At 37.6% G+C, this 20,452-nt stretch overlaps 1 protein-coding gene across 2 annotated transcripts in view; it reads right to left on the reverse strand.

Moving 5' to 3' along the window:
* NAALADL2 (N-acetylated alpha-linked acidic dipeptidase like 2) overlaps positions 1-20,452 on the reverse strand; it is a 774,686-nt gene that overhangs the window by 41,774 nt on the left and 712,460 nt on the right. For both annotated transcript variants that reach the window (XM_088131936.1, XM_088131935.1), the window contains one exon: positions 3,187-3,280. In XM_088131936.1, the coding sequence (XP_087988062.1) occupies positions 3,187-3,280 (94 nt within the window). The remainder of the gene's footprint in view (positions 1-3,186; positions 3,281-20,452) is intronic.

Here is a 20,452-nt window from a genome sequence, read left to right on the forward strand (position 1 = left end):
TTCCTTCTTAACTTTCTTATTGTCTCTTTTGAATGGTGTGTAAATGTGGTTTATCTCTTTTTGTCTGTTGATGGCTGATTTGTCTAAATGCCAAGATTCCAGGAATTCCCTAACGTTTTTGGATTTAGCTTGGTCTAGGATGCTCACAGTTTCCCAGTTGAAACTGTGGTTGAGTCTGTCCATGTGTTGTGAGATTAAGAAGTTTTCATCGTGTCTTCTGACTACTAGTTGGTATTCGTAGATGTGCTCTGCCAGTCTTCTGCCTGTCTGTCCTACATAGTGGCTGTTACAGTCCTTACACTATATGTTGTAGATCACTCCTGTTTTCTCTTCTTGGGCTACTGGGTCTTTTTCTTGGGCTGCTGGGTTACTAGGTCAGCTTGTTTACAAGTATATGTATTCCCGAGCATCCCCACTAGTAGACAACCTGTGTTTTTTTTTTAATGCAAATGAAATATACCTCTAGTGTTTCAGAGTGAGGGTAGGAAAAATTCCTGTCTGTTTTTAATTAGTGTACAATATACTAACCTAATTTAATCAATGGTCTGCTTTTGACCAAGTATTTTCATATGTGTTTCACTTATATATTTTAATGGATATGTGTGCAAGTTCCAATTTTCAGCTAAAGGAGGGATTTTATTCAGCCAATTATTATTTTTAAAAAGCAAATTGCATTGTTTTTCTCTCTGCTTATCACAAAACCAAAACCAAACCAAACCCTTGTTTCTACTGTTAAGTATATAATAGGCTTTGTTGACTTGATCTCACAATTTCCTTTAGCTTTGATTGAAGGTTCATTAGGTTCAATCACTTGATTTCAAGGAAAGAGAATTGTTTTTTGGACTCCTAATACTAATAAAATAAGATTCTTTTGCTCTGCTGTTTCTGCAATTATGTTTAATGAAAACTCTTACAGATCCTTACATCTCCCATTCTCTCAGTTTTCTGTGCAGGTCCCTGTTTTGGAATGATTTCATAAAATTAAAGTGGTAGTCAGAAGAACATGGCTAACTTTTTAGTTAATTATAGACCCTGAAACATATATCCAAGCAGTGTGGAAATATGTTACTATCCAGGTGATCATCAAGATTGCCACCTCATTATCATGCAATTTTTTAAAAAGTCAAAGCTCAATGCTAGATCATATTTGACATACATATTATTCATGAAAATTTATTCTCCTGTATCTATCTGTTTCTTATCTTTACCTTGTGCAATTTGCAATAAGCAATCAAACGTAAAGTGAGTTGTTGCCCCAGGCCATTCTCTAGGACAGGAACAATATGCATGTGAAATTAAGCCCAAACTCAGATTAAGATTACCGAGATTAAGGATGTGATTTGTGCTTTCCTTCTGAAATGGTGTCCCCATAATTCCCTATGTTCAGATAAAAAGTTAGGACAAATGCCCTATTATAATCAGGGACACAGATCCCATGAATAAGAGCAGGCAGGGCTGACGCCAAATCAAAACGTTACAGAGCATTTTCTCAAGGACAATTAATTAGATGGGGTGCCATATAAAGCAAAAGAGCAAAAGGGGAGTTAAGACCCAGTTTTGTGTAGTGGCTAAGATACTGGGCTAGAAACCAAGACACTGTGATTTCTAGTTCTCCCTTAAATATGAAAGATGATTTGAGGACAGTTTTATCTCTCTGAGCCCCACCCACCTTGCGGATGTTTTGTTGTGGAGAAAACAGGAAGTGAAAACATTAGTTATGTATGCTGTCTTGAGTTGACTACAAATAAAGGTGGAATAAAAATTAAATAACTAAATAAAAGTATAGTATGGAAAAATTCATGATTATGATATTTGATGCATAGTTGGGATTTGTTCTATGCATGCTGTATGTGTGTTACACTGTTCTCTCCCCACAAAAAGTACTTTTGGTTCCTGCCTACAGTGATTTTTCTGGGTATATTTATTGGTCCATAAATAATCCTCTTGTATTCCTAGATCCTTTAGAATTTTTTCATAGCAAAATGGTTCAAATGTATTCATTTTATTTGAAAGAAATCACCATACTGCTTGAGATATGACTTGGCCCTAGCTAATTCTAGCTGACCTTGGCTGATATCAGAAGTTAAGCAGGGTCAGCCTAAGTTAATAGTTGGAGGAGGACTACATGGGAAGTCCAGGGCTGATGGCTAGTGGGATGTCAAGACAACACAATGGGAGAAGGCAATAGCAAACTTCATCTGGAATGATGCCAAGAAAATTGCATGGATTTAGTCACTAGCAGTCAAGGTTAACTCAGGGACTAACTTAGTTACCTTTACTTAACCCTATGGCAATAAAGGATTGATTGGTAAGCCTAAGATTTTGGATCAATTAAACTAGGTTTACATTATCTGCACTGCAACAATGTGGACAATCACTAGATGGCAGCAGGAAAACTCTCATGACTTCCATCTGGTAGTCAAATGGATTTTTGCCACCAGAATCAGTAGCTCTCATTAAACTCAGTCTGAACTTTGGATTTATTTCCAGAAGTCCAGTCCAGGTACTCTGAACACAAAAATGATCAGTTGTATTATCCTAGGCCTTGGGCCTCTCTTTGGCTTCCTTGAAGAGGAAAGATCTTCCCATTTTATCGCCCTCTCATCCTAATACACAGATCAAGGTCATTCATTTCTAACCCAGAGCTTTCAAGAAGGGGATGATAAATCAAGTCGAGCAAATTATTTGGCATTAAATTATCCTGCTTCGTAGTGGCTGGAAGAAGAGAGGCGAGTTGGAGTGATCTGGTGCCAGTGTGAACTGCAGCAATAAATAAACAAGATGGCCAGTTTTCAAACTGGGAAAATTACACAGCCTTCAAGAACCATGGAGTTCAATGCCCTGTTTTCTTTTTCTTTTTTCTTCCTATTTGTGGCTTCACTGTATGGAAGGGGGGGGGGAAAAAAACCAGCATGCAGCCCCTAAAATGGTATTTATCATTCACTGAGATGTTTACAGTAATTATTGCTTAACTGTGTGTATATAAACCATTTATGTTTCTAATAAGTTTGCTAAAAATGATTCTTAATTTACCACACAAGCACTGACACACAGCACAAAAATATTGGGATTAATAAAAGAGACACACGTTGTTTGTTTACAGCAGAGAAAAGCAGAAACTTGCCATCTCGAGCAGAGGGAAAGCATTACACTTGCTGAAATTCCTTAGACCACGGCAGAAATTACCTTGAAGGCTCCTCTGAACTTCCAATGCAATATCCAGGGCATTAAAAGGCAAAACTGGCTTGCTAGCAATTTGCAAAATTGCTTCTCCTGTCAGCTGGAAAGAAAAAGAAAGGAAAAAGGATCAGACAGTCAGATGCATTCTAATATAATCCAATGGGTACTCCCCAGCGAACACTGAGCACCTAAATAGGCTGTACTCCCATTAAGGTATTTGGACAGGCAGATAAACACTTCAGCCTTAACGATGGACACTTCACCTGGAATAGCAAGGTAGTTTTGAAGGCCAGATTATATGGGCTTCACAGTTCTATTTTTCAAATGAAGGGAATGGCTGCAGGACACAAAGGGAGCATTCATTTCCATGGAAGAGAAGCAGAGTGTCTCTCTGGCTCTTCTTGTGTCCCTGCATCCATGCAGACACCCAAACAAGCAGTGTAGAAACTTTCTGGGCTATTAAGCAGTATATGTTTGTATGAGACTCTGAAACATATGATCAGTACTGCAGGACTTTTTCCATGTACTCACTAAATCTCTATAGGTTACTTAACTTATAGATATCTTGTTAATTATTCTGCATTCCTTTAAGAAATGTATGTTCTTTGGGAGAAATACCAGACTCAGGGATGTGCAGTGGTTACCTTCTTATCTCTTTTACTCTTCCCATAGCTAATCCAAGGTCATTGTGTTAGAATAACAATTAACTTCTCAGCACTTCCTGCATATCAAAGTGCATTTGAGAATTTCAAAGAATGCTACTGTAGCAACTTCAAACATGGAAGGATACCTATATCTCCTCTCTTGTAGTTGTATCACTTGTAAAGTAATTCTTTTGGGGTCTGTACAACCCCAACAAAATCAACCATATTCCCTTTCTCAGTCTACCCAATAAGTGTAGCACCAAAATGTGTTCCCACCATCACTTCTAGAAAAAAAGCTACCTCAAAAGCATGATACAGCTGAAACCTTCCATTTCCCTGGATGCTAAATCGCATGCTACCTTCAACGCAAGAAGCAAAGCTACTTCAATTTTGGTAGACACTGGATGGAAGGGAATGGGCCTTCATAAGCCTAAAATGGCCAAAAAGCACTTTTTTTGGTCTTAGCTGCTACTGGTCACCCGAGTTTACCTCCAGTGTAATGGGTTGCAAGTGCAACAGATTTTACATATCTTGAAGAGGTAAATGACGGTTTTAATACAGCAAATGGCAACCTATCCTGATACTGGTACTGGTACCTGGACAACCTGACTCATTCATAGGCTGAGGACCATCATGAGGACACAGCAGAAAAAAAGATATTCCCAAGGCATATTTGTAATAGGATCAGGTGGAAGTAAAGAATCAAGTGACCCTCAGAAAGTTGACTGGTTCAAAAGGCTGCAGCAAAGTCACTAATACAGGTTGCATGGAATGGATTTCAGAAAAGCTGAATTGGTGTTCAGGGTCTTTCTGGACAAAAGTTAAAGAACTGGTTTCAACATGTTATGCCTCACGTGGCTTTGGTCCAGAATATCAGAAGAATTAGTTACTTCCCTATAATACACTCTTTCCTGTTTAATCACCATTTTGAGATGTCCTCTTCCCACCTATTGAGAATAGGTAAGCAGTGATCCAGTATCAGGTATTTTTAAGAATGGTACCCCGTCTTTAGAACATCTTTTCCCAATCCATATGCTAGTGTCTTTTATGAACTTTAGGCAGAAGCTAAAAACATTTTTTTCTCTGAGACGTTTATTATTTTACTCAGGTTTAATTCTGGAGAATCAGTATGTTCTAACTACAGCTGACTTAATGTTTAATTAATGCTCTCAAAGCCCCCCCCCCTTTTCTACTGTTTATATATAAAGAGAGATAGGGGAGAAAGGGAGTGAAGCACAGATTTTTTTTTTTTTTTAATCTGTAAGGTACTCTGAGGTTACATTAAATATATTTCATGCATACACACTTTCTCACACATACACCCCGTTGCTAGGGGGAAATAAACAAAAACTCATGAGACGTTTCAAGTCCCTTTGTTTCAGATAAGTGATAAAAAACTACCTTTGGAAGATTCACTTTTGCAAATAGCTCTGCATTATCTGATGTTAGAAGAGGAATATTTTTTATAACCTGAACAGATGCAGCTAAAACAATATGAGATAGCAAGTTTTTTTTGGAAAGGAGAGATTAAAAAAATATATCTGAAAGAAGTCTTTTAAAAAAAACACAGAATAAATATGGGGCAAGACACACCCTTAGTCCACAGAGGCAAAGAACATTATAGACTCACATCTAAGCAAAAGGGACTTCTAAGGATAAGAATTTATATATAAAGAGAGAGACTGAAGAAAGGGAGGGAAGAAAGGGAACATAACATGGAAGATACTGGGGAAAAATTGACATCTTCTGTGGAGGAAATGATGAAGAAAAGCTCTGCAGAACAAAGTTAATTCTCTCTGGAAAGCAACTTGAAGGCAACTTGAAAATTTGATGAAGTAAAAGGAGGGCAAAAGTACAATACTGCATTCTGGCTGAATTTTCATACAGTGTTCAATATAGTCTAAAAATGTTGTTGAGAAGTTTCTGTAAAGGGTGTCATGAGATTCCAGCCATTGTCTTTACATAATAAATGAACAAGGCCATAATCTTAGGGCATTATATATCTGGTTTATGTTTAGGCATAGCATGTTTTGTGTTTTGCTTGTCTGGATAAAAGCCAGCATGGCCTAGTGGATTAAGTGTTGCAGTAGGAGCAAGGCGACCCAAATTTAATCCACACTCAAGAAGAAAGGTCATTTTCTTTTAGCCTAACCTATCTCACAGTTTGTTATGGGTAAAAGTAGAAGGAAGAGTGCTATGTAGGCTTTGTTGATTTCCTGAATGAAAGAGAAGGCATCTATTTAATTAAAGCTAGCCGTAAAAGCTAGCCAAAGAGTGATTTTGTACTCCAAATTAGTGACTTTTTTCACCCACATACTAAATACACCAGTCATTCAACATAGTCCCATTATCACCTCTTAAAACATATTTACAAATGAATAAACACTTTCCCAACCTTTTCAGATATTCAAAGTGTATTCCTTATCCTTCCCGCATTCTTCCCTTCCACATAAAATAAAATATTAAATAAGTAAATAAATAAATAAAATGATGATTTATTTTACATAATTTACATAATTTGTATGAAATCAGTTTCAGTGCAGAAATAAATTTTATAAAGCTCTTGTTATTATGGGGAAAAATTAAGAAAAAAGAAAAAAAATGATGACTTATTTTGGAAAGAGTTGAGCCTGTGAGATGAATGCATTTATTGTTGATTACAAGTTTTGTAAGATCAACATAACTGATTCACTATAGAATTTTGTTTATATTTCTGAATATAATTTTACTTCCCTGGATGGAGATAATAGAAAATTTCAGCTTTAAAGTTGATACTGTCAGAGAGGAGGAAGAGTAGATATTACCAACAATTACATTTCACTACATTCAAATTAAAGTGTAGCAGGGGAAGTCTTACGGTTAAAACTCCTTGTTTTACATTTACATTTTTATATGTGCGTTACTGGAGTAACTGTAGCTTTTATTAAATCACATGTGTAGAACCTTAACCAGGAGAAATCAACCACAAGTGAGATAGCTTAGCATTTATTTTAGGTAAGATGAATAATAACTCTGCAGAAACATACATCAAGTCTACATAATGCAGAAAAGACCACTGTTTTCTTATTTATAGTCTTACTTTTAGGCTGTGCCATTACATTTTTTAACATACATGCAAAATGGACAGAGTGCTCAAAAGCCAGCCCTTTGAAACATGTTTAGACATATGTTCTGAATGGTAAAATGCCCATTCAGAACTGAATGGCTGACTGTAAGAAGTGATCAATGACCCAGTGAAATCATTCTTTCTTTTTCTTTAAAACAGTTGCCTACCCCATTTATTTCCTGCATGGTTCATAGAGGTAAGCAAGCTGCATTTGGAGAATCAATTAACAGTTGACTATTCTTTCTTACTTATTTAAACATATTTATTCTCCCCTATGTCATCATTCCCTCTTCCTGCTGTATCTTTCCTGTTCTTCAGTAAACATATGGATAATCCCCCCCCCCCCGAGTAAAACACAGAAAAAAGAATCAGGTGACATCTGCCCACTTATTCGATGTGGCTATATTGTAAAGAACAAACAAGGACAATATATCAGGAGGCCCTCTGCATGGTCAGTCATGCCCTGGTCACCTCCCACTTGGATTACTGTAACATGCTCTACATCGGGCTACCCTTGAAGAGTATCTGGAAGCTACAGCTGGTGCAGAATGTGGCGGCGCAAACAGTTCTGAATGCCCTAGGAGGGCACATATAACACCACTGTTAACGAGCTGCATTGGTTGCCAGTCTGCTTCCGGGTCCAATTCAAGGTGTTGGTCATCACCTTTAAAGCTCTTTACGGTACAGGACCAGGTTATCTGAGGAGCCATCTCGCCCCAGTTATTTCAGCCCACCTCAAGTGGTCCAGCAGGAGGGGCATGTTGCAGACCCCACCGGTCAAGGAATTTCAATTGGTGGGGTCTAGGCAGAGGGCCTTTTGTGCTGTGCCCCCCACCCTATGGAACAATCTGCCTCCCGAGGTCCGGTGTGCCCCCACTCTCATGGCCTTCAGGAAAGGGGTGAAATCCTGGCTGTGCCAGAAGCCCTGGGAGCTGGATGGGGGCTCACACCAGTGGAGGTGGCTTGTGGGGTGATTGACCTTGCCCCCCCCCATCTTGAAAGTTTTTAGTGTTTATGTACAGGGTTTGTTGTTTAGATTTGATTTTTAATGGATTGTTTATTTAACTGTTTATGGGGGGGTTAATTGTTGATGGGGTTTCTGATTTTAATTGTGCGGCATACAAATTTAATAATAAATAAATAAATAAAATAAAATAAAATAATCGTATCAAGAAAAGAAAAAAAAATGTGGAGGGAATTTTAGTAAGCATTGGGGATTGAAGAAACTGCATTTCCCAAAACCTGTTTCTAATATTACACAGTCCTTTGATTTCATGGTTTCTTTAAAATAATAGTAATAGTAGTAGTAGTAATAATAATAGTAATAGTAATAATAATAATAAGGCAGCTTTACTTGGAACAGCTTATATCCTGCGACGATACTTTTAACACCATCAAACAGCAACATCTGCCTATCCCAGGTCCTTAGGAAGGACTTGATAGGTGGATAAAAATGCCAAATCCAGTCTAAACATCTGGCTGACTGTGCAACCAATCAGAATAATGATAATTAGCAGTTTTGATTTGCAAGGCTAGCTGGCCAGGATGGATGTATATGTATATGTATATGTATATGTATATGTATATGTATATGTATATGTATATGTATATGTATATGTATATGTATGTGTGTGTGTGTATATATATATATATGTATGTGTGCATGTGTGCATAGTCAATTTAATAAAACATTGCATCTGCAGGATGCATTTGGGTCAGCAGAGGGCTCTCTGAGAAAAGACAAGAATAATTCAAAAGCTACTATGCTCCAGTAGCTAACCAGTAAAGATAGATCTTTCTGAAAATCTGAGATTGATCATTTCAATAAATGTTGATATACACAATATTAATTCTTCTCCAAATAGGAAAACCTTTCCTTTATTTTATTCATGATTGAAGAATTATTGATCAGGAAATAAAAAGGTTAATGGACAAACTCCTGTATGCTTGGATTGGAAGAAACACCCAGCAAAAAGAAACCTTAAAAAATTAAGCTGTTAGGTTGTTCCTAAAATCATAAAGGTACTTCAGATGTTTTTGAGTCTTATCATGCAACAGCCTTCAGGAATACATGGGATTATGACTTAGCTAAGATTGTTTGTAGATAAGGGCATACATATTACAGAAAAGGAAGAGGAAAGAGAACTACCCATATAGCATTGTATAGAAATTATATCTGTACAAGGGATTTCAATTTAAGTGGAAAGTACAGAGTTGAGGGCACTACTTCATTTCCAACCCTTTCAAGTTGATCAAGAAGGTTTGGAGGCTATTCTCCAGCAGAACACATAAGCCTCCTGGGAAAGCTTCTGTATAAATTAATCAAGTGCTTTTACAAGCCCTCTTCAGTTCTTCAACAATGAAACATTTGGGACTGGAACAGGTAGAGTTGAGGACCCTTGGAAAAGGTCAGTAACCGCAGCCTCAAGCACCCACAAAGATAATGATATGTGTAACAAGAAGAAGTCTTGAATCTGAAAATGTTGTCCTAATACCAACTGTACCAGTGACAGCTCCTTTGAGATGGTTTAAGATCTTGGTTTGTTATGAAAGCTATGGATGAAGAAACATTTTGCTGGCTTGCTGCTAGGTAGATGTGTTAAATGGGAATCCTTTATTCCCCAAAACTTCTGATGAATTCACTGAATGCTAGGTAGCAGAGAATGGTCACACCTAGAGAGATTTAAACCATCTGCAACATATGTGTGGAAATCAGGGGTGAAGGTGAAGTTGACAGTGGGAGCAGAATTCAATATATATTGGCTGGATGTTCTTGAAACGTTCTTAGAAGTAATCTAAACCTCTTCCTTTGCCATCTTTAAGAGGGGCACCTAATTATGTTATGCCTTTGTGAGCTTTTATCAGCGGAATCTCTTCTCATATTTTGTCCATCCATCCAATTTTAGAGTCATGTTGCCTTGGTTACCACGAACAGATTCCAGAGTGACAGCAATAGCATAATATTTTTAAACCCTAGCAATTATGCATAATATCCTTCCTATAAATCAGGGTGCCATCATAGTAATGTATGTGGCATTTTGAATTCTTGCTTCTTTGTGATCCTAAAATGAGTTAAGGAGAAATAACAGTAACAACACAATAGAGAAAATGAGATGTCAGATCTCTTAAAATCTACTCCTTGTAAATAAACCATAAGTAAAAAATGATAGACAAGCAGGTCAAGTACATAACAGATGGCCAAATGTGAAGAAAACAGAATGCACAACATGACAGAAGTTTGAAAATAAATATAAAATCAATTGTAAATAATGTGCCTACATCATATATTGTAGCCCTATAGTCATTTTGGAAGCATTCCAGATAAAAGAGGAACTGAAAATATAGTTATAGAACTACTCTAACCCTTACAAGGCAGAAAGAATTTGAATGCCCCGGAAATGTAATTATTAATGGGGATATATATTGTACTCAGATATCTTTATAAAAATACTGTGTAAGAAGAGATGAGCTATGGACAAAGCTGATCTTTATGTGGGATTTCCCTACATCTCCCTTCTAATACAGCTGTTGGTAATGCATTAAAGCATGCTAGCATAGCTCTCCTGTCTTTTGAAATTTCAATTTGACTTAAATATCTAGCTGTGCTGGAACTAACAGGCTGACTACCAAGATAAATCCCTCTTGGCAGATGAGTTTGTCCTTCTTGCCCCTCTATATCTAAGGTTCTTTCCTTGGCCCGATCATAGCCCATAGCTAATAAAGTTTCTTGTGAATGTTTGTATTGCTTCAGCCTTTGCATGATAGAACCTCTCTGTTTAGGAATAAAATTATCTGCTAAAACTAAAGAAACCAAACCAGCAGAAAAAAAGATGCTTTTGACCAATAATTTAAAACGTTAATCCTCATTTCAATTTCTACCACAATTATACCTGTTTCCTGACGCAGAATCACATTTGGGGCACACACGGTTGGAATATGTTCTTCAAGAACTTTGATTACAAGACTTCCAGAGCTGCAATTTTATTAAGAGGCCCTATCTGAGCTCCACAAAGCAGTTGCTGATTTAAAAACGATTTAATTGCTACTGGCACACATAGAGCACATCTGGATCAATAAAAAAGCAGAGTTGACTTAGAAGCATTCTGTAATACCTAATTTGAGTGTGCCCTCATACCACCAGAGGCACAGAAGATTATATCCAGATATATAATACTTGCATCTGATCTGGTTCATGCTCATTGTGTCATGTGGAAATGTCCTCTAAAAACAATTAGGAGGGCATCTTCTTGCCACAGTTAGCAGATGAGCTTTAAGAGGGTTAACAAGAACAATGACAAAGTGGATGGAACTATAGCCCACTTTTTCCTGTAGAGTCTATTCTCTTTCCAAATCACTGAAGAGAGTTTGCCAAAGAATACAGCTCCAAAGATTTCTGCAGGGGGAACAAAAAAGTCAAGATGGTAGCTACAACTGTGCCATCAAAGCCCTCCCCCTTTTTTTCACATGCCACATGTAAAAAAGAGGTGGATCTTGGATTGCACAACCATGGCTATCATCATGACTTTTTGACTCCCTCGGCAGATGCACCTGTGTAGCTCTCATTCTTTAAACATAGTTAAACACCACAGGAGTGGTTCTGAGTATCATTAAGAGCCTCACCTGTACAAAAATGTACAGTACTACATCAGAGTGAAAAATGGCATCATTTGGGAATATGTTCTCTCCTTAAAACTTCCCCATTGAACAAGATTGATACTCTCATGTCACAGAGAAGGGTCAAGCTAATTCTTGGTTCAGCAGTGACCATAATGTAGCACTGACAAAGATCCTTAATTTGTATCACTAATGTTTTCTTGCAATGTTTTCTCTGTATCAACAATGGTCAAGTGATACATGTAAATAGTGGAAGACAGCATCAAAGGCCATCTGTGCCTTAAACATGAAAATGTTCTTCGTCCAGGTGATCTATTAAGTTGACAGTGCAGTTTTGGGGAACAAAACTTAATTGCTTCTCTTCTATAGTGAAGAAAAAAACTTAAGTACTGATAGTTCTCTTCCACAGACAACTTGGGGCATAATTTAGATAGTTTGTGCATACGGCACATAGCAACACACATATTACATTTTGGAGCATGATCCTGTATTAATCTGAATGATAGCCTGTTGCGTTATGATATTGTGCTACGTAAACATTTTATTTGAAGATGAGCAATCTTCTTCAAGTAACAGAACTGAGAAGCACTAATTCTCTACAAAGAAACAGCAGAAAATGTCTTGACCTGTTTATACAGTTTAGGAAAGTGACATTATTTCCAAGACAATGGAGAAATGTATTTGCTGCTACCTATTTTCAGCAAAGGGGGAATTGCATTTCACCTCAACTGAAGAAGAAGATGTCAAAAAGGAGCTGGCTATAATTTTCAGCAAGGCTTTATTTTAAACCACTTGTGTGGTAGGTACAATTTTTTTCCCCAGAATGCCTTGCAAGGCCACATTACCTGGAGCTTTTTGGCAGCACCAAGTGAAGCTAAAGATTTAAGGTGAGAAGCTCAGCCCCAACTTAAAATATTTGAAATCATTCAGGGCCAGATGGGAAGAACTTAGTTTGATCTGTATGTATAAAAATATAGACCTGCATATATCAAAACCATTCATGATCAAAATATACACTGCACTTAATACGTAGAAACTGTCATAACAGGGGAAGTTCCAAGCTGATGTTGGCCAGTCTCATAAAGAGCCAAGCTAGGTTATTAGTATTTGGATGGGACACCATGAGAAAATCCCAGGGCTGTAGACTAGACTGGGAAGTTGGGAAAATATTCTAGCACAATGCAGTGGTGATTGATTGGAGTATTGTTGCTAAGAAAGTAATAAGGATATTTTCAAGCAGTAATCCTACATCTTGAAAGATTATCTTAGGACATTTATGTAAAAAGGGATGTAAATTAAAAGAAATTTCATATCCCAACTCCCACCCTACATTAGAAAAAGTTTGGGATGAAAATAGACTTTTTCCCCCAGGTCCCCCCCCCCCACACTTTAAGTATTAGAATTCTGCTCTGCTAATATGGCTAGTAAAATGGACCAGATTTATCCTGGACTACATACTGTATCACTAACTCATTTCAGTTGCTGATTTCATGGCTGGTTGTTATCTTTGTTCTGTTGTATTCTTATAGTTTGAATTTTGTTGTAAGCCATCTTCAGAAGCTTTACCCAGACAGTTGGCTTATAAATCTTTGAAATCAGTAATAGAAAAAACAAACTGTAAAAGACTTCGTGATCAGATCACATAAGATCACAGATGTCTCTCTGGCACTGAGTGAATATATAGACAGTTCAGCTATCAACAATGCAAAATATTTCCTTGAAATAATGGAAATATTGTAAGACAGGTGCCACGCAATGAAAATTAAGTCTCTTCTAATTGTCTTACTTTTCACTCAGCATTTTTTTTCCCTTCCCTTCTATTCATGTACTTCTTTTCTCTCATTGTGAAACTGTTAATGTAAAGATTTCTTTGATCTCAAAAGAAGAGTTTTCCTTCAGATGAAATTATGGAAATAATTATGTTCGCTTATATTAATTAACAAAGAGGTAAACCTGAAGTTAAAAAGAGCTAGGGCAGCAGTTTCTGCTTCCAGTACCTAAAATAAATTTTTCATATTGCAATTATGCAGCTGTGAAAAAGGTAATAAGCCACTAAGGCAGGATTCCCATTAGGGACTTAGGGATTTTTCTGCAGGTCACCCCAAAAATCCTGCTACCCCAGAAAACTATGCCGGCTGAAATATGTGCTGAGCAGGCCTCATCAGTGAAGAAGAGTAGAGATCCTGTCCAAACAGAAATGGAGGGAGGAAAGAGGCAGGTGGTGAACAGCTCCTTTGGTGTCAGTACCTGGCAGGAGATTCCCAGGTCTTCTTTCAGTTCTATGATCTCATGGAGTAATCAAAGGACCTATTCCATGCCACTTCTCTCCCACTTTCTTTATCCACTTGTCCTGTCACCCATAGCAAGAGACATAGAGGGAGAGAAAAGGCCCATTCCATCCTTCTCTTCCCACAGCTTTCCTTGCTATGGATGGAAGCTCTTCTACTCCTGGGTTAAAGCTGCCCAGAACTGCCAGCTGTTTGGGGGAGTATTTCATACAGGTGTGCAGTGGTCTTCTGGAAGATCAATGGTTGGGTGTTGAGAACTCTTCTGCAGCTTCAGCACAATTTGGCAAAGAGTTGGTTTCCTCCTGCAATGCAGCGGCCCACTATCATGGCTTTGGCTCTAATTTCCCTGAAATAAAGCCAACCTTCTGTGGTGGGAACAATGTCTTTTTGGTGCTCAGTGAACTGGCAGAAAAAAAGACCTACTTTCCCCCTTCTCTTACCTCCTTCTCCTGCCACCCATGGGTAGTACAAAAAGAGGGTGAAGGGGTAGGGAAAGGAGAATGGGTTTTTTGCTGCCTGTTCTCCAAACTCACAGAAATCCAAGAATTGACAGCAGAAGACTCAGTTCACCATCATCTTTCGGGGGAAGTTGGTCTTTTTGATGGCCATCTCCCCTTCTTTCTCTTCCTGGTTTCCCTGCCAATTGTCATGACTGTAAAAGAAGGAGGGTGGCTTATAAGGAAGACAGGATGAAAAGAGAAATAACTAAGTGTACAAACTGAAATTGAATCAGAGGTGCGACATGGCTGCTAAAAGGGGGAAAACAATTTTAGAAGGTATCCATAGAAGCAAAGCTCCCTGAATGCAGATAGTAACAATTCTACTCTATTCCACACTAGTTAGTTCTGAACATAAGCACTGTTTCTAGTTCTGGAAATTAGATATGAAGAATTATCAGGATCAAAGAACAACTAGAATGAGTAAGGGGCTACAAATGTACAAGGAGAAACTGACTGGATGGATGATTTAGCCTTGACAAATGATGATGGTGGGTGGAATAACACTTTTGAAGTATTTGAAGGAGAAGATGGCTATGCACATTCAAATCTGCACATTAGTCTTAGGTAAAGGCAAGGAACAGTTGTATCCCAACAGTTTTCGTTGGGTTCCCTTCCTGTAGTTTAGCCAGACCCAAAGTGGGGTGAGGATTTCTCAAGACTTCTTTCTGATGTGAGAAACTGGATTGTAATGAAGGGGCGATGGCAGCAAAGAGACCTAATTTTCCAGTTGTTGTTCACCCCCAGGTGTGGGTCACTTCAGGACTAAAGTACCTCAGAGGGAGGGGCTGGTTCAACCCTGGCATACCTTATTACAGATGGAATTTCTCAAAGTTGCCAAACTAAAGTACCTCTCCTATCAATATTAATAATTCTAACTTTGCAGGCTTCTCAGACTGACAGCTAGCAATGATAGAAGAATCACTACTTATAAGTCTCATTCCCAAAGCTTTTTTATTAGTTTTCACTCATAATATCATGATTTAATCTATTTTAAGAAAAAAAATAGAACAGATGCAGAAGGGGAGTTTATTAAAAAAAAGGGGGGGGTCAATCAAATATAAATTTCCTCATTTAAATTCAGCAGGAATTCCTACATTTATTTTTAGGCAGAAGCAGAAATGCAGCCCAACCTCAAAGAACAATCATGCCATAATTGGACGAGCTCAAGGTGGGAATGAAAAGACGAATGAGCAGCCAATGAGGGGCTGAAGGGAAGTTGCAATATGCAACATGAAGTATATACAACTCCCTGGCTGCAATTAAAATTTGGGAATAATGGATATAATTAAAATATATGCCAATGGAATTTGCAGAAAGGGATTAGGAGGGAAAAGAAGTGAAACAACGTCACAAAGCCTTCAGGATCAGCACAAAAGAGCAGAAGCAAAATTGAAGTGGAAAACAAGGAAGGAGGATAAAAGGAGGAAGAGAAGGAGACAAGCCGAGGACAGCATGCACACATGGCAGACGTTTGGCCAGAAAGGCACATAGGAAATGAGACAAGGAAGCAGAAAAAAGGAAGAGAAAATAAGAACTTAGAAAAGCATTTTCAAGAAGTTTAGGATGAGGAAGGAAATAAATGTACTTCTGTCTACAACAACCAGGAGCAGAATGTGCACTCTTGGCAGGAATTTCCCTTTCCGGGGCAGTGGAGGAGGAACAACTTAGAAGCAGGAACTAGGTTGTCCAAGAATAACCATGGAGGAAAGCAGTTGGCAGGGCAGCATTGGAGAAGCAAACAGGGGAGCTAGAAGAGCCAAGACAAGCTTCAGAAATGGGAGAGGAAGAATAGAGTTTGAGTGCTGTTGAGCTGTGGTTTGTGGCAGCAAAAATCAAGCAGGGAACATTGAGACAAAAGACTAGGCAAAGAAGTTTGGCAAGATCAATTGGAAAAGGTGGTCAGCCTGTTTAACATGCGCTGCTGCTTTAAGACGGCAAACCGCCAATGAGGGGTGAGTTTCAAAGGCATCTTGAAGAAAATAGGCATATTTGGAGCAGGAATGAGTGCATGCGCAAGGATGCATGCACGGGAGTGGGGACTGTTTCCAAGTTTATATCGCACATGCATATTGCACATGCCACTGTGATGGACATAAGGGAGGGATTAGCCAGATTGATTTCTGATGAGGTTATTTATTCTTATTCCTACTTCAATATAAAGAATTTGAAGGAAATTTTAACAGGGTATTTCCATCTTAACCATTGGATTTCTGTAAAGCAGATCATCATCATCATCTAAACATCTGGCTGACTCTGTGATCAACAATGATAATAATAACATAATAATCATCATCATCAAATGCAGGGAATCACAAAATACAAAGACCTGCAAATAGAAACAGAATGACTGTGGCAAAAGAAAGCAAAGATAGTACCAATAGTTATAGGTGCCTCGGGTACAATCCCAAAACATCTGGAGCACCACTTAAACACCATTGGCATTGACAAAATCACCATCGGTCAATTGCAAAAGGCAGCTTTACTTGGAACAGCTTACATCCTGTGATACTTTTAACACCATCAGACAATAGCATCTGCCTGTTCCAGGTCCTCGGGAAGGACTCAGTAGGTGAATAAAAATGCCAAATCCAGTCTAAACAACTGGCTGACTGTGATGATGATGATGATGATGATGATGATGATGATGATGATGATGATGATGATGATGATGATGATAATAATAATCAAGAGGGGGAGCAGAGTTGTGTTTACACAGGAATTTAGCCAAGCGTCCTCCCTGGTTTTCCTTATTAGACATAGAGCTATTAGGTTACAGATATTTCTGTATCCCATCTAATCTGAAAGGGACCCCTATGGGTTTACCTGGCAAGAGATAGAGACCTATATAGTTTTAAAATGTATTTTTTTAAAGTTACTCTTTCATACAACATGAAGCTGAAAAGATCTCTTCCAGTTCCCTCATCAATGCAGTATATTAATGCAGAATGCAGCCACCGCATTCCTGAAAGACGGGTGACCAGCCTGTATTTAACAGGTACTTTTAAATCCTCATTGTACATATTAACAAGGTAGAGAAAGCAAGCATAGCATGGCTTCTTCAATTCTTTCCAATCCCTTTAAAATAGATCACATGTTCAAGACAAGACTTGGAGAAGAAGAAATCCAAAACCTTTCAAGGCTCTCTTGTATGGATGAGATTTCTGGATTTTTTTTCCTTCTGCATAGCCAGCCCATTGTTTAATGTGATCCTTCTTTCGCTGGCTTCTCCTGCCACACCAAATTTGGCTGTGTGCTGTTTAGTTTTTCAAAAATTATCCTGATTAGGACAGACAGACAGAATTCCAAGTCCCTTTACAAAATGTCTTGTCAACTTTCTGTTGGATTGTAAAGAATAAAAAGAAAGGTCTAGATAATTAAACTAATTTTTAAAAAAATCCTAAGGAATGTACAGCATATTAGATTATTATTTTCATTGGTTGATCAAGAATGCCAACGATCTTGTATTATGGTTCAATTGCTTTGAGCTGCCTGTGATCGTTACAATTCTTACAGACTCCCTAGGCATTGGTTCTTAAAACGTTTCAGTAAAAAAAAAATTACAAAAAATCTACTCCTGACTCTAAAGTCTCTTGTTTGATTTTATTAGTAGAAAAGACATAATAAAAAGAGCCCAACTTTACCTTTAAAGTTGAACTAGGGTTATGCACATCTTTGGAAGGGCTACATAACTTTGACAAAGGTTCATGAATAGCATCCCTTAGAAACAGCTTCAAGAAACAATTTGGCCTTTGTGTATTTAAACACAGAGTGGCTGCATCACTTTGGTGGAAGAAATGGGCTTTCAGATTTTGAAATGCAGCTAATCAAGACGTGTTAAGGATACATTAAGGAAAATCAGCCTCCCAAATGAAGTTATTTGAAAAGTTTGCATTCAAATAATTATATCACATGGGAAATTAGTGCAAAAATGCATGTAACTAGAAAAAGTCTATGAAAGTGATAAACACTGCTGTGCACCACAACGTGCCATATAAAATATTTATTTATTTATTTATTTATTTATTTATTTATTTATTAATTTTGTCCCCCGCCCGTCTCCCCCCAATGGGGGACTCTGGGCGGCTCACAACACGTTAAAACAATAAATAAATATACAATTAAAACCTATAGCAATACAAATTCACAAAAATAAAAGGGGGAAATTGCTATGAAAATACATATAAAACTTCATGCAGTGCTTTAAGAAACATTAAGGTTACTAAAATGGGATGAAATTAACTTATGCTTGGCATTATAGAAAATGTAACCAATTTACCCACTTCCTGCATGAATGCATTTCTTTATTTCAGAGTTAGGCAGAGAAACACTGAATTTCTCAATTCTGATTCATTTTCCTTTCAGATAATAGGAGCACAGTGTGGATAGCTTTCACTAAGGAGACTCTTCTACTAGGTGTTTAGAGTCAGATCATGTCTTAAATATGCTCATGTAGTATCTGCATATATCTCACGATCTTCATAATACTAATTTCTCCTAGTTTGTGCATATTGCTTGAGAGGTAAGGCATTTAATCACAACAACAATGTTTTTAATTATTCAATTAATTAAAAGAGATGTGTATCAGCCACTTAAGGTCAAGATACAGTGTGTGCTAGAGTTGCCAGAAGCAAAGAGGCATCTGGTATCAACCAGCCAAATGAAAGTGCAGCTATTTCATGCAGGGTTGAAAATGGCAAGTATTACGTCTCCAATGGAAAAAATAACTAGTTCATTTCAACGGTGCTGCTTATTCGCCATATCTGTCTGTTTATATTGCCTTGGATTTTGATGCAATTTTATAAACAAAATATTTTTGAACAGTGCACTGTGTATTTGTGAACACAAGACAGTTTGTTCCAAACCTTTTCATAATGGAATGATCTATTTCATTTTCACTGTGCATGTAGCACAGTGGGATTTCTTCACACCTCCTTCCAGCAGCTCCCTGAACAAAAAATTACCATTTTTTATAATCAGGTGGGGGGGGCACTTTTTTTAAAAAAAAAATTTGGTTATCACTTCAGAAGATGACCAAATTGCCCAAGAGATTAGCAAGGTCCCACTGAGACCTCAAAAGGTCCCATTGGACAAAAGTGGTTCAGGATCATGCATTCATTTCAACAGAGCTTTCACAGAAAGCTTTTCAAGAAGATTGTTCCTAGCACGATTATAATTGTGGTTATAGAGTGGAAAAGAAAATACATGTCAGGGAGTTAAAAAAATACAAACTGGAGTTCAACATTTCATGTTTTAGTCATATCTCCATCTTCATTTAGTTTAGAATCTACACTGAATGCAAACCATATTACCATAAACACTGTTCTTTGAATATTCGATGAAGAATTAATCTGAAGGTACCAACCTGGAGGGAAGTATGCTGAGAATCAATTAAGGTAAGGTCTTTCTCAATAGCAACTTGAGGTCTTCTCCCCCCACCCCCCAGCTTGTTTTAAGAAGAAATTAAAAACATAGTTTTTATATGCAAGTCTTCCCCTCTTAGGAATATGTGATTTTAAGATTGCCACTCAGGCCTTTATGATTGTAACTGTGAATTTTATTGCTTGTCAACTCTTGCTGTTTGTAAATGATTTAAGTTAGCATGATGTTTTTAATGTTTCTTAGTGTTTGTGATGATTTTATCCATGATGTTTGATTTATCAGTTAGCTGCCATGGGTAGATTCCAGTGGGAGTGTGTGGGATAAATAAATAAATAAATGAGAGGTAAGAAGAAAGAATATCAAGTGTGTATCTGTGTCTGGCGGGGGGAAGTGTCGTGTATATGATTGGGACCTGGATATTTTTCCCCTAGTTTTCAAGCCAATTTTTAAATTTATTTTAAAAATTTCTTTCAGTATTTCCACTATAGTTCTCATATGTTTTCTGAGTGACAATGGCAGGAACTGCAATACTGATTTTAAACAACAGGGATCTGAAAGGACTCCTGAGATGTTGGAAGGAAGAAGCAACCTGTAGTCCTAGGTGAACAGATTGTTCATTCCAGTTTAGTGTTACATATAAAAGAGGCCCCTACAACTTGTTCTGTGAATTATTGTGCAAACATAGTCATGTTCTATTTCTGTTTAAATTGTTTCTACATTTGCATCCATCTCTATAAATCA

Source organism: Python bivittatus, unplaced genomic scaffold (genome assembly GCF_059951505.1).
Source record: "Python bivittatus isolate LINGU-HERP-01145 unplaced genomic scaffold, Pbiv_v1 ctg000980_np1212, whole genome shotgun sequence".
NCBI lineage: Eukaryota > Metazoa > Chordata > Lepidosauria > Squamata > Pythonidae > Python > Python bivittatus.